Source organism: Bacillus rossius, chromosome 2 (assembly GCF_032445375.1).
Source record: "Bacillus rossius redtenbacheri isolate Brsri chromosome 2, Brsri_v3, whole genome shotgun sequence".
NCBI lineage: Eukaryota > Metazoa > Arthropoda > Insecta > Phasmatodea > Bacillidae > Bacillus > Bacillus rossius.
The window spans coordinates 94756045-94772505 of record NC_086331.1 but is presented as its reverse complement, the minus strand read 5'-3'; the positions used below and the strand labels follow the sequence as shown (position 1 = coordinate 94772505).

The window sequence follows — 16461 nt, the reverse complement described above, 5'->3', positions numbered from 1 at the left end:
AAAAGGGGGGGGGGGGCGCGCGCCCCCTCCGCCCCCCTTATGAATCCGCCACTGTATGTTACATGCTAAATCCGCCACTGATCACATCAGTGAGCGTTGCTAAATATGTTTTTTTTTTTTTTTAAATAATAGGTACAAGTAAGGTCAGTTCAACCTTTTGCGTTTTCACACGTTCGGAACTCGGAGGACGCTAGTTTTATTAGTATTAGCCAGAGGTGCCCCCCCCCCCCAAACACTATGAATCACCCCCCCCCCCCTAACCTTATGATGCTCCCCCCCCCCCCTCGAAATTATTTATGCCATTTGCTCAATGATTTACTCAATTATTTTATAATATTATACTTTTTAGTATTATATTTTATCACATTTTGCATTAATTAAAACTGATTTTCTAATAATAATTTTGGTCATATCAGGTAATATTTCCATCCTGAACCGACAGATGCCAAACTGCTTTTGTTGAGGAAAGTGCGGGGTTGCCAATTTGATTTACAAGATCCCTTTCAATTATCAAAGCACCAGAAACGTATTTTCACATTAGAAGCTGTAATTATGTAAATAATATATACATTTTTCTCGTCTTTTAACCACCCCCCCCCCCCCTGAAATTTTAATGACGCAGTCTGCGTCGTTACCCCCCCTTGTGGGCACCCCTGTATTAGCCATTTGCTAAATTAATTCTCTTCTCCTTTGCGGACTGGCTTTATTTAGTATTAGTTATGGCTAATCTAAAGAAAACTAGGATATACAATTTTTTTTAAACATTTTCTACGCTGTTGAAACTGTGCACTATATTTCATGACCTATAGGTAACTATACACCAAAATTGTAACTGTTTAGAAGTTTTGTGTTAGCTTATTTTAATGGTACCAATTTAAATCATTATTTTTTATATAAACTGAAACGTCCCTAATCGTAAATTTGGATCCAGAACCTTAGGTTATAAAGGTGCCGCGAACAACTGCTTAAGAATTTTGTTTCGCTTCAGGGCCGCGGAACAGCGGAATGACCCGGAGATGATTACTAACTTTTCTTAACGCGTGAATTTACACTAATATAATTGAAAATTGCAAGGCTATTGCTTATGGAATTCATTGGAATACTTTTAAGTTACGTGATACGCACAGATCACATTTAAAACGGTTACGGTAATTTTTACAATTATTATTATTATAATTTTAAATTGGGAAGGGTTTGAAAGTTGTGCATTTTGAAATGGGGAGGGGGCTTGAAGTTATTTGCACCCCGCCCTTAGTTTCTCTCGACGGCTCTATTTATTTTGTAATAGAAACAGGAGAGATTGCAAGCTTAATGATTAAGTGGACATTTTGCTGCTGAACCATCATAGGTAGTTAGGGGCCTATACACTTTTGGAAGCATTCAGACATATGGTCATTAAAAACTTCAGATGAGTAGCCTACCAATGCATCACACTGTGTCATTGTTATAAATATTGTACCCATCATTTATTGCTGTAATTAAAAATAAATTATTTGTGAACACTGCTTCCCAAAAAAAGGAGATTTTTTTGTCTCTGTGGTTATCCTCGTGAAATTAATACATTTCTCAAAAGATGACACGAGTAGGACTGCGCGAGCGTGATGTGCAGTCTGTCAGTGGCTCTTTTAAGAGACAGTTTTCAAGCTGGTCCAGCCATCTGCTGCTTGGTAATCACAAACATCTGGTTTCCGTTCTCGCAGTCTTGCTATCTTCCAGGCTACAGAGTTGGTGGAGAGGAGAAGAGACGGGAGGGAGTGGAGTGGCAGCTCTCAGTCTTGCGATTGTTTACAACTCTCCGTATCCTGCCAGTTCCTCCCACTACGCTCTCGCACGCATTCACGCTGTACGCACAAGGCGTTGTACAGTTCGGTCGGTGCTGTGGCGTGTGCGATCAGGTGGATGGTGAGCGAGAGGGAAAATGTACCGGCGTTGAATCAGCTGTGTAACGTACCAGGAGAGCGCGTAAACTTTGAAGGTACAGATACAATTTTTTTTTTAAATATATTTACACGTATAAATGTCTGGAATTAAGGAACTGCTTTGTGATTAGCGTTTATTCAGATGATTGTTGAGCTCATTTCTCGTAAAGTGAGTTTATCTAGAGTGAACTGTAACAAACATGTATAATACAATTTTTAACAGAATTTTTTTTTGTTATTTAAAAACAAGCCGCGTTAGTACATAGGCTATCGTTTATCCCCACCATTCATAAGTTTCTTTGGTTTTGTAAACTACAAGCGAATGACAAAATGCTTGCATTTACATGGCCAGAAACAAGCGTGCCATTGTGTACTACAGAGATTATAAGATTTAAAAAAGTAATTTCCTAATAAATATGACAATTACAGTAACATTTATTTGTAGGTTTTATTGTTCCTAGTTTGTTCTTTGTGTAATATTTTCACGAAATATAAAGCCAACATTCCTTTATTTGGCGGTTTGATCTAACAATTGAAGAATATAACGGAAATAACACAAAGACAACTCTGTAATAACAAAACATGCGATAACGACACTTTTAGTAATTTGGCAGGAATGATTTTTTTTTGTTATTGACATAATTACATTATGTTTAGATTTTGGTTGTGGATGCCCATGTCATCGTACGAACAAAGTTACTGCAATAAATTGAAATAGGCCAAAATGAATATATGTTCGGCCACTAAAACTAATTAAATTTTACTTTTCTAAAGGAAGGGAAAAAGGTTTTTCTTCGCAAGCCCGTATTAGCGCCAGTATTTTATATAACAACAACGAATGGTTAGTAACTGCAGATTATTTGAAAAGTGGAGTTTGGCGTGGTTAAACATTCCCGGCATTTAACAAAAAATAAATAGCTGTTAAGATGGCAGTGAAGTCGAGGAATTGTGGGGTTAAGAAACACAGTTATATTTCATGTCCTGCTCGCCAAATTAGAAAATGGCTTAAACACGTATTTGCATTAATCCTTCAAATATGCGAACTGTGACTAATTTATATCCACTAATTTTCGTATTACTAAATAATTATCAAAATTATTTACATAATTGCAATAATATGAAATTCTGTAAATGTTAACGACAGGGGCTTTTTCACAAAAAAAAATTATAAAAATATTTCTGAGTACTTACTACTATTTTAATTACCTTTATTACCAAGATATGTTATAATTCAAATACTGAATTTTAATAAACTCAAAAATGTGGAGGGATATGAGGATCATGGAAAATGGGGGTGAAAATAGTTAAAAACAAAGTATAAATGGAAAACTGCTTCAAATCATACAATATTCCATCACACAAAATTATTTAAGAACTGAAAATGATCTGAGTACCTTGTCTAGATCCTTTTACTATAACAATATTGATGGGTAAAAGTTCCGTACACTTGTCCAAGTTAATCCCTTCAGCCTGATGGCATGATCCTTTGTACTTTGATTCTGTGGTACCTACATTATGCATGCTGTTTAAATTTAGTACCTACATGGCAAGGTCCTGGTCATAACAAAAACTTAAGATATAAATGAATTATGATCATTAGTTAAATAAAAAATTAAAATTCCACAAGACATGACATATTGGTTTGTATTGGGATATTTTTGTTATGTCCAGGATCCTTCGCAGGATTATGACATCAGAATCAAGGGATAAAATTGGATACGTAATATGGAACTATTACATATTGGATGATGTTTCTAACGTGGCGCTCGTGTACCATACGAATGTGTAGGTCGTAAGTTAAGTAATTACTTTAGCATCGCCTTTTTGACGACTTCATCAATATCACCATATCACAATGCAAACTTATAAAAAGTATTTTAATATAGCTGAACTGATTTCGCCAAACCTTTTGCTTTGTTGCTATTTCTTCAACGACCGCAAAACTAATCTAACCTAGAAAAACGAGAGTTTTTTTTTACTTAATAAAACCAATAACAATCTGTTACCTATCACAGCAAAAAATTTGCACATAACACTACTTGAAATCACTAAAACATTTAAAAGCCATTAAAAATCATTTACCTATCCTGGCTTAGTGATCATAATCATATTCTGTCAATATTACTGTTGTATATATTAGTTTTACGCCAACAAATTCAGCCATTTCACCATTAAATTCAGTCAATATCGCGAAACATGACCCAACATTTCCCTCATAATTACTACAATCACAACCATATATTCATTCTTACACTGTACAATAAAATTAATTCAATATAAAGAAATACAGGCTATAATTACTCTCATGATGACTACGCTCATTACAACACACATCCAATAAACTTTTACCATCTACTAAACACTTATTGTATACTTATTAAATCACATACCTATTTTCAAGATACTCCATTCCACTTAATACTTTACTCCTACTCTTACTTTAACTGCTATTTTCACTCCAAACTCATATTATTTATTGGTATTTATTTTTATGACAATATTCAGTTTTTCACTCTTAACAATATTACGTACTTTTTTTTCTTTTGTTCCTCCATTCTAGTTTATCATGTTGGCCAACTCTCATGATGTCATACAGTTCCCCTAATATCTTTCCACCCAATAAAATCCATCTGTAATGTATGACATTGTATTAGTAACTTGAATCTAAAACTAAGGCATAGCAATTGCAGCATTAAAGATGCTGTAAGTAGGCTTGAATGGCTGCCGCTTGCAATTAATATACTTTACTTATGCTAAAGTTTTTTTGACGTGATAACGTCTTATAAATTGATGAACGCCGGCTGCACGCACAAAAAATTGTCACGTTCCGCCTGAGCCAAGCGTGCAAGAACCGGCCAACCACCATACAAGAAAATATTCTCTAATATCAAACAGGTTAAGGCTGGTTTTTTAACTAATTGTTCGTGATTATATTTAAAAAAATTATTTAAATTAAATTGGCAAAAACTGTAAATAATATTTGAAAATTAAAAATGAATGCAATTTTTCATCAATGTTTTCTTATGACGTTATCACGTAAAATTATCATCCGTAAACCGACTTAACAGACAACCCCCTTTCGTTAAAATTACTTTATATATGTAATAATATTTCTGTAAAGGATTTGATTATAACAATTTTAATTAACTTTTCCATCACTATTCACTTGCTAATAAATCAAATTACATAATTTTCCTTGATTTCATAGTCTTTCACAGCTTGCGAGTTTTTCTTGATAGGACCAAACAAAAAAAATATTCTGAGATATTCAGTATTTAAAAGTGATTTTTTTAAAATTATTTTTAATATGGATAACTTGATAAAGATCAAGGTCTGATCTTTAGTTGAATGGAGCATTTATATGAACACCTAAGTTTGCGGTTACCTAGTTTTTGTGTAAGAATCACAAAAAAACTAGGTATAGGAAAACACCAAAACATATACACATTTTAAGAAACAGGAACACAAGGAAAAGAAAAACCATACAATTTTGGTGGCTCTAAAAATCCTCATAATGGAACATGCATGCATTAACCAGTTTAAAAATTAAAAGTTTTGCAATTGAATTCGGTGAAACATTAAAATAGCTAATTATGCCAGTTCACACAAATTTACACTGCTACTACTTCCTAAAAATCAGTGTAAAACACATCATTATAAATTCTGCATTCATAAACAAAAGTTAAATTTCTGCAATACCATTTCACAGTTGATACGTTCAAGTGATTGACCATTGATAAAACCATTGATGCTCACAACTGAGTGTTTAAAAAAATTGTAAAATTATTGAGCTAAACCTTCAATTAAAAAAATTGTAAATTAATTCTTAAAATATTCCACATATTAACAAGAAATAAAAACAATGTCTTTAATAAAATTGCAAAGAAATAGTTGAAATTATAATATTTATATAAATACCAAAATACCTATCTGTATTCCTCATAGTCGTAGGAGAATTTTTTTGCATTATTCGGGCATGGATAGGTAGTGCTTCACATTCATGACCATTAATATGGCAGAAATAATTTCAACACAAAAAAAACTGGAAAATGAATCCTTTTTAAGGAAAAAAAATTGCTTGTGGTATAACAATACCTTGCAGGAAAATAATATAGTATTAATTGTAGATGCTTAAAAAATTTTTTATTGTTTGATTCACCTTTCGAAAAAGCCTGTACCAGTAATTCTGAATGAGAGGGGCTTATTTTAAAGAAGGTAAATTAAACAACAAAATTATATTTTTCTGCATCTACTAATATCACTTTGTTGTTATAATGCTGGGCATTGTTCTATTATAAGTAGTTTTGTATCAGTAAATGTTTCTTTTTCAGATTTCTTGTCTATATTTTCGTACAATTTTCATTATGAATGACTTTTATGTACTTTTTGTCTTTTTGAAAGAATAAGTTTCATTTGGTACCTACTGCTTTGTAATAATTTGAGATTATAATGGAATTTATAAAAGTTTGCTTCTACTGTTTTTTATGTATTTTATTATATGTTTTTATGAACAATTTTTTGTTGAAGGAGATGTGTTTATTTATATTTTCTTGAATGGAAAGTTTAATAAACAATTTGATGATGCTAGTAGAACCATCCCAACTCTGTGCAAGGTGACACAAATGTTAATTTCTGATTTTTAATATTTCTTCAGATTCAAAGGATTGTCAGCATTGATGTGCATGTAGGGTATAATCTGGTTTGGAAATGTGGAATATGTAATGATGAATTATTTAATGATATTTTGTATTACTTAATGTGAGTTTGTGTGACTTTACATATTTGTTTTTATTTTAACGGAATTCATGGTGCAGCACAAATTTTTTTCTTAGACGAATGTTAGTGTGTGCATGAGCCATGCAAAGTATTTACAGTAACTTTGAAAAAGGTGATTTTTTGGCATGTTTTTGTGTAATTTTAATGTTTTACCTTGTCGTCCGATTCTGGAAAACTCCTTAGGTGTGAAAGGCAATGAAATCAAGGAGAGTTGTGGGGTTTTGATTGATTAAAAATGAACCCAGAAGAACAGTAATTATTTTTATTGTGAGCTTCTGCACATGTAGGTGTTGAAGCAGATCCTCAAATTGCATGGAATTCTGAATAGAATGACAAAATGTATTAAATAATTTAGAAATGGACAAAAATCAAACTTGATAGACAGTGACACAAAAGACAATGCAAATATAAAAATTTGGTAATTTTGCTATGCCATAATTGAAGGCAGTAATGATCTGTGGATTTATTCAGCAGTTTTCAAATCTAACTCTGAGTCTGCTGTGAACTTTTTACACAGTTTTTAGTGGTAGGGAGATATTTCCATTTTCAATGAGTAGCAAACCACAAAAAAAACTATACATGTATAGTAAATAAATTACATGTTTTAACTTAAAAAATAAATGACATACTTTGTAGATGTTTAATATATATTTTTTTTAAATTTTGCTGATATTATGGTTGTTTTTACTGTTTGTGATTAAGTATTTTAGGAATATCATTTATTATTATTTAAAAGCAGGATATGTTAATAAAGAGTTCATGTAAGATTGTAAATAATGTATCTGTTTTTGCGGTGGCATTATGAATTGACAAAACTATTGACATATACACATAACATAATTTTTCCGTTTTCAGATATTGTTTTATTAATCACAGGTTTTATAAAAACTGTTAGTTTATTAATCAAAAATTTAATTTTGTAAAGATTCATATAATTTGTTTTGTCACCTGAACCATTTAAAACTCATGAATTTACTAGCCATGGAGCAGACTTCAGTTTTTAATTTAGATTGTTTATTTTTTGACGTGACGTCTAATAAATCGATGAATGCCGGCTGCACGCACAAAAAAATGTCCCGTTACACATTGTCACATTACACTGTGTCCCGTTATGCTCATTTTAAGCTTGCGCCGAATCTATCTCTCTTCCACTTGATTGGAACAACCATCGATTTGACTTTTTCGAGGCACATTAAACTTGAAACACTCCCATTCGTTTCCTACTTTTCCTATCATTGTCCTATCCTTAACAGAATAACACAGATTGGAAGAAGTTAAATAGCAAACATGTATAAAAGTTATTGTTAAAATAATCTCTTCGTTAAAGTAATAAACATATTTGAATTAATGAGTGCAAATAAAAGTAAATTTATCAATTAAATTGTAGATTTCATTTCACTCCTTCTTTGAATCCATACAAAATAGTGATAATTAAATAAAAATGATTCAATTTTATTCATAAAAGTATGCAATTATTTCATCAATGTTTTGTTATGACGTCACGTTAAACTATCGTCCGTAAACCGACTTTACAGACAACCAATTTTTTTAAATTACTATATATGGTATGGAAGGTGTAATGAGTAGGAATGTAAAATAAAAATAAAACCTTATTCAATAATTGTGAATAGTGTTCAGTTGCTAATGACCCTGCGTTGATAATAGTCCAGGAATATTAGTCAAATGAGGGCAAGTATCTCGGAATAAGATATAGTCAGCTATAAAGTTTTTTAAACCTTTATTTTGGCATCCTAAAACTTGTCTCGAAACCTACTTTTTGTAGGGTGTCCGCGACTACAGATATTCCCAGGTCAAAGATCAAAAAATAGATTTTTTACACATTTATTGCAAATATCTCGTTTCCTATGGGTTTTATGCTCTTTGTATTTATGATAAATATAGTAAAGGATTAAATTTTCTACAACTTTTGTTCAAACATTTTTTTAAAATCTTGAACCATTTTTGAGATAGAGGGCAGAGCGCGCGCAGTGTTTAACTGTCATTCGAGGTCAACGTGTAGTCTTGATTAAAAACACGCCCTATAAAGTTTATAAATTATTGATAATTATATAATTCTAAATAATTTGCATTTTTATTAACTATTATGTTATAATTAATAATTTTTTTCAATAATTTAGTATATCTATTCATTTAATAACACTTACCTACTCATGTAATCATAAAGTTATTAAGGGAAATAATTTAATTATTTTTTAATTCTAATCTTATTTATACTAATTACTTCCTAACTAAATAAAAAGAACATAATTAAATTTTTAATTAATGTTTTTATTGAAAAATACCATTTCATACATTTATGAACATTAAAATTTAAAAAATTGAATAATAATAACTACAAGTTCTAATTTCAACTTTCTTCTTCTTCTTGTTCATCATCGTCTTCCAGTCGCTGTATAATTCCCAATTCCTCTGTGTTCTCGTCTTCAATGACATTTGTCTCCAGTTCTTCCAGGATTTTAGTGTCAAAAGTATCGTCTTCATTGATATCACTCTGATATGGTGAAGCATTAAGACAAGCTTGCCCATTACACTGGCCGCAAGCTAAAGAGCACTGCAACCCTGCTTTCCTACATCCCCATCGCGAACCACAACCATACTTGCAGTTGCAGAATATTGTGTTAAGCAATTCCTCCGGAGCTGGTGGATTCATTGTCATAACAGGTTCCAGGAATTCAATACGCATAATCCAACCCCAATTCTTTATACGGCGTGTTTTTAATCGGGACTACAGGTTAACCTCGAATGATACTCTTAGTAGTTAAACACTGCATGCGCTCTGCCCTCTATCTCAAAAATGGTTCAAGATATAAAAAAATGTTTAAACAAAAGTTGTTGAGAATTTAATCCTCTACAATATTTATGAAAAATACAAATAGCATAAAACCCATAGGAAACGAGATATTTGCAATAAATGTGTAAAAAATCAATTTTTTGATCTTTGACCTTGGAATATCTGTAGTCGCGGACACCCTATGGTACGTAGGTTTTAAGATAAGTTTTAGGGTGTCAAAATAAAGGTTTTACAAGTTTATAGCTGACTATCTCTCATTCTGAGGTGAAACCCCTAATTTTCCTGGACTAAAAGCCTTAATTCATTAAGGGAGAATAGTAATCAAATTACATTTTTTTAAACTAAAAAGCAAATGTCAAAGATGTTAGTGTAAATACAATTAAAAGTAACAGTATATATAGCCTGTAGTACATTTTCTTGTATCAGTTCCATTATATTTTATAAATACTCTTTAATGGCATATGATTGACATTCAGAAAATTACTACAAGGTATGTGTCAATTTTCTAAACTCCATTCACTGTGAGCTGACATCAGAAAAAACTGTTTTGTATTTCTGCCTTGTGAGGTCAGCATGTAATAGGGTCAATGCATTTTTTGTTTCTAAGCACTAATTTTCTAAGAACTTATTTTCACTTGTACAAGGCATGTCACTAAAAATATATTTGACAACATTTTGTGGGTGATTTTCAAAAGTTTATTTCTGTAGAGTATTGTGTAGGTAGGTTACTTCATTTTGGGGAATTACTTGTGATAAATGTGTTGGGTCTTTGAGAACTTGCTTGATTTGGCATAATGCAACTTGTGTCACATTGTCTACTTCATGATACAGAAATATAATTGATCCTCTTTTTAACAAAGACCCAGTAGCCACCGTAATTTGGCATTTAGCGATACTCTACTCGAGTATTACTTATTCATCCACTACCTACCTGTGTTGAAAACGTCAAGCATTATCATCATTGGATTTTATATTAGCGTAAATGTTAAAAGTGTACCACAGAGGTGCAAGTGAAGCAAATTCTGGACAGGTTAATTTTGAGGTTTAAGTAATATATACTTTAAAACACATTCATACTGGTAGTCTATAGGATAATTAGGTGGATTTCAAAGAAATACTATCTATTATAACCTTTACGATGGTGTAACTTCCGTAAAATTTTTATATAGTGTTTCGTTTCATGATCCGTAGACTCCAAAACCATCATCAACTCAAAAGTTTGTATATATATATTTTTTGGACACGATAACTGCCACAATATTTCACAAATCACTTCCATATTGATACATAAAATCAAAATAGTATAAAATCTTGGTTGAGTTCGTTAATGAACAATATCCGACCAAAGAAGTAGAAATGGGTAAGATTTTTCGAAAAACAGAAAAATCGCTGTAGTTCCCATGATATGGAAAGTATCACATCCATTTGAAGATATTATAACTCGCAGAAGTAATACCAAAATCTTTTGTCTGAATAAGTTTTTGATATGACCAACCATAATTGCAAGGGGTGTAAAAAACAAGGGTTTTAGGACAAAAAAAAATTATTTACTCCCTTTGTAGGTACACTATTAAAGCCGTTCAAATTGTTTGTTAATCTTATAATTTTTATGTAAAACTTCTGTTGGAAATAATTTTTGATATGATGAACCATTGTTGTAGGGGGTTTAAAAAATAAAGAGGTAGAATATAAAAAAAAAAATCGTAATTTCCATACTATGTACACTATTAAATCTATTTGGTTTTATTGTAAAACCTTAAATTACTATCTACAACATTTGTCTGAAATAATGTTTTATACGACCAACCATTACTGCAAGGGGAGGAATAAACAAGGTTTGAATGACAAAAAAATTCATAACTCCCTTTATAGGCATAACATCGAATTCGTACAAATTGTTTGTTAATTTTATAATTTTTATCTAAAAATTTTGTGTGAAACAATTTTTTATTACTATGATTGCTGCAAGGGGTCGAAAAAATGAGGGGTAGAATAAAAAAAAATTCATAACTCCCTTCATAGGTACAACATCAAATATGTTCAAATTGTGTGTTGATCTTATAATTTTTGTTATACTTTTGTCTAAAACAATTTTACAAACCATTACTGCAAGGGGTTGAGAAATCCTGGGGTTGAAATAAGAAAGTAAATGAAACTTCCCTACCATGTACTCTATTAAATTAAGTTTATTTTTGTTTAACTTTTTAATTATTGTTGAAAACTTTTGTCTAAAGTAAATTTTATATCACAAATAATTACTGCAAGGGGTGGAAATAACAAGGGTAGAACGACAAAACACCATTACTTTTTTTTAATGGATATACTTTTATCAAATTCATAGTAATTTATTGTAAAACTACTAATCTTTATCTAAAACCTTTGGCTGAACAACTTTTGATGAAACAAATGGTTACCATAAATACAGGGGTTGGAATTAAAGAAAATTAAAACTTACTTTGTATCAATATCGTTGAAAGATATTAATAATCAGCTTATTATTACTTTAAAACTTTGTCCAAAAAAATTTTTATATGACCACGTATTAGTACAAGGGCTGAAAAAAAGTGTTTGGATCTAAAAAATAATTACACAACTACTACCTTAGTAGGCATAATAGGAAATTCATGAAGACATTCAATGCTGGATGCATTAAGTTATAAACATAAAAATACTTGTGCTGAATAAAGTATGAGAAAATGTTAAATCAATCTTTTTTGAATATTTGGCAAACATATAGGATGTTATGTACATTAAGTTATTAATGTTCCAGGAGTTTATAGAAGTTTCCGAAATGTTTCCAGAAGAAATAGGTACTTCGAAATCTACCTACGCCTTTAGGCTGTGCCGAAAGGGATTTTAAATTTACAAACAAACAAATCATTATTTGTATAAGCCATGTTTAATACTCTTGGGGTTGATGGGTAGTAAATTGTACTTGCCTAGTCACTTAATTGCAATGTAAGTGCTGGACTCAGTCACACATTATCACTTACATGTCAATCCTTTGTTAGTGACCTTATGACCATCCTTCTAAAACAGGTCATTTGTTAACATTTTCGAGGTAACATATTAAGCAGGTACTTGATGCTAAATTCATAATTTAACATTTCTATATCTATAAATGAAATATAACATTTTGTATAATTACTTACATTTATGCTACTGAATCAACACCTAATTCAGTTGTTTGGCTTTTAATACACTCTGTAGTTCAATATAATAGCTACAAAATAAAAAAAAACTCCGTTAAATAGTTTTGAAATGCCGTTCATTTGAAAAACGCCCTTTTTTCCACCTTTTTTTGATTTTGAACCAACTTCATAAGGCTTTAACATGGGTAAAAAATTTTTTGAGGTGAAATCCTTTTAGCACACTTCTTATCTCCACGGGTTTTAACTGGTATAATTTTTAAATCAAATCTGTGATGGTGACCTGACACATTTTCTTGCTAACTGCCTGAATTGAGGTGGAGTGGCTCATAAAATAAATCTTAAACATTTTTATCTTTTGCCCATATCTAAATATGTATCCTAACTATAATTTTTCACAATCATTTTGTTTTAGAATTTGTAATAATATTTTTTACTCTTTATGTTTTAAACTGATATGTTGTTTTTATTTTGTGTGGATAGTTTTAACCATGTTTGTAACATTTAGTTTATCTGTTCATTTTTGTTACCTGCTTTCCAGGAACAGCTTTATTAATTTTTTTTATTTATTTTACATTTTGGTTGTTTTATGGTTATCTTGTAATTATTACTTGTTCATTATATGTTGGAGTTGTTTTTGTTTTTATTTTTGCCTGGATCTATAATGATTGCTATGTTTGCTTGGTTTTTGTGTTTATTGTTGTCTCTGTTCTATGCCTACTAACAAGGTTTCAAAACCATTTGTAGGCATGTGACAAATGATAACTAAATAAAAAATAACATGACAAAACACAAGGCATAATGCTGTCCTTTTTTAAAACTGTTTTGGTTCTTTCTTAATGAAAATCCACAAAGCATAGTGGCTGCTATTATAAAACCCAGATACTATTACATTTCTGTCTTCACAATTTAACATCGAAACAAGTTTGTCAATTATAAAACAATTTTTTTTCATATGGTACCAAAATGTCTGATGAAAAATGTGAATTTGTACTTTTCCACACTACATTTAGATTACATTGTGAATGTCGCCTGGCACAACCTTTTGGTACCATGATGAATGACAACTGAAAATTACAGACTTCTTCACCAAGAAGGACTCATCCACGTGATAGATTTAACACCCAATCACAGACCATCAATAAAATTATACCTAATAACAAGACACTTTACAATATAAAAACCTCCCAAACGTTTTTAGAATTTTTTTGTCCATGGCATAAATTCTTGTTCCCATTCAAAAGGTACACCTGCCTCTTTCTGTCTAACTCTAACATGGATACAATTTACAGATATATTGCTTCACACTGCTTCCAGACAAAAGAAAAACAGAAAATAACACCTGAAAAATACATGAACATACAAAAACATAGGTAAAAATAACATTCAGCAGCTTTACCAAATTAAATGAAGAAAATGATTAGAAATACTTTAATATATGAACCAGTATCAATTTAATCTTTAATACACATTATTCAAACATGAGTACTTCCAAAATTGCTAAAAAAATGTGATTTATATTATACCAAAAAACCTAACCAAGTATCGTAACATTAAAAGCTTAATTATATTTACATGAATGTTTTATAAGTCGGAAGGGTAAGGCCCTGCCTGCATTGCTACGCACTCATTCCAGGTTTCAGCAAAATAAAAATGTATATTACTAAAACTTTATTATACCCTCTAGTGGTGAAAATGAAAGCATGCAATTTTGTGGTCCCTGCCAGTAATGGTAAAACATTTTTCTCTTTTAATATATTATTTTTATGTGACAAAGGTAAAGTTAATACCAAAATCATAATTTTTCCCCAATCATAAAGTACTTAAATTAACATCAAATTTGTACTTCAGTAATTAAAAAAATATAATAATTAAGAAAATTGTGCTCTTAAATAGTTATTTCAACTCATGCCACTGCTTAAGGCCTCATATTTCATGATCATGAACCTGTTATTATCCAAAAATAATATTTTATGGGTGAAATAAGAATGGTAAAAAATATTTGCGAATTTTTTTCAAAAATTAAAAATGTTTTTGAGAAAGTCATATTTGAAAAATTTCACCTCATGTATATATTTATATATTTTTTATTAAACAACCCCCAACAACCCCTATCAAGTTATATGTGAGGTGAAAGCCTGTTAAAATATCTCTCAAATGGACCTAATTTGAGCCTTGTAGCACTAATATTTCCCATGTGGTAGGCTTATTTTAAATCAGAAAGATGGAAATTTGAGTTTGTTTGGTTTTGCATATTAATAAAAAGCTACTCACTCAAAATATCGTAAAAATTAATTTTTCATGTACTTTCATGGATGTAAACTAGAAACAAAAAATCATTGATATTTAAGAGTGTCAGATTGAATATGGAAGATGCTCTGATGTGGAATCACTCAGGTTTAGTGAGCATTCTGAATTTACAGTCATAAGGTCCATTGAGTTCCTTTTCTTGTCAGTAAAGACTTGCAAAGTATGACCTAATAGGTCATAAACATCAAGTATGATTATCATTTATTATATATACATATTTATGTGAGAAATGTTTGTAATATTTTGTATTTTTTCATCACTTTTTTCTTTGTAATAGAATATTAAAATATGTTTGTATTTGACAATAGGTGTTGGGGTGTGAAAAGAATAAAGGACGCAACCATCCACCATGCTGAAAGTAATTCTGAACCGACCGTTTCGAACAGTACTGCTTTGTGTTCCTGTTATTTTTCTCACCATAGGTGAGTAGATTACATTTGGAGATAAGTTGTGCCATAAAGTGAATAATTATATGTTTTTTCCTTTCAATGACATTTAATTTATAATCTGAGTGAATTAATAAAGTTCTTGCCTTTCTGAATTTTTTTGCTGTGAAAGAAATTGAGGACTACATTAAAAATTCTGCAAAATTCCTCATTTTATAAATGTTATTTTTTTTCAGTTGAAGTTTTGTTTGCACAAATATGGCCATTGACATGTAAATATGTTTTGTGCAATGAATTGACAGTGTGTATAGTAGAGGATTTATTAATATGTTGGATATTTTTATGTGTGGTTGTATTTTGCAGTAAATTCTGATTTTATTTCATGAATGTTTATTTGGTTTAGACATGATTAAATGGAAGAGAGTGTATAAGCCTTAATTTTGTCATATTAAATGAATTTAAAGTAATAAATCAATAGGTTAAAGTGTTAATGGCCATGAAAGCATGTTATGATTAGTTTTAGTCCAATAATTTCTAGTAATCTCTTTATTAGGCATTGGTGTGCACGGTTACTGATTTATTTTTTGTTATGTGGGGGAGGGACCAAACTTTTGTCTAAATCTTAATGTTTATATTCATACCACTATATTTAAAGATCATAATAATAAAAAATTAGTTAATATTGATTTAATTTTGGTTTCTGTCAAATGATTCTCCTGTTGATTAGATGTTAAAAATTAAAAAGAACAGGTAAAAATTATTTATTTTAATATACACTTTTGTAAAATATTCTTAAATACTGTGCACTGTATTACATTTGCATTTTTGACGTGATAACGTCTTATAAATCGATGAATGCCGGCTGCATGCACGAAAAATTATCATGTTCCGCCTGAGCCGAGCATGCATAAACCGGCCAACCACCGTGCGAGAAAATCTTCTATAATATCAAACAGGTTTAAGGTGAGCTTTTTAACTAATTGTTAGTGATTATAGCTAAACAAATTATTTAAATTTAAATTTTGCAAAAACTTTAAATAATATTTGAAAATTAAAAAGTATGCAATTTTTTCATCAATGTTTTCTTATGATGTTATCACGTAAAATTA

At 30.6% G+C, this 16461-nt stretch overlaps 1 protein-coding gene across 4 annotated transcripts in view; it reads left to right on the top strand.

The window, feature by feature from the left end:
- Positions 1-1612: 1612 nt before the first annotated feature.
- The window catches only part of LOC134529481 (laminin subunit beta-1), a 137951-nt gene continuing 123102 nt past the window's right edge, over positions 1613-16461 (top strand). Inside the window, exons 1-2 of one of the 4 annotated variants that reach the window (XM_063363615.1) lie at positions 1613-1975; positions 15275-15388. In XM_063363615.1, coding sequence (XP_063219685.1) covers positions 15316-15388 — 73 coding nt within the window. In that variant the 5' untranslated portion in view covers positions 1613-1975; positions 15275-15315. Of the gene's footprint in view, positions 1976-2536; positions 2761-15274; positions 15389-16461 lie in introns of those variants that run through there. The other 3 variants (XM_063363612.1, XM_063363613.1, XM_063363614.1) reach the window with 3 other exon arrangements.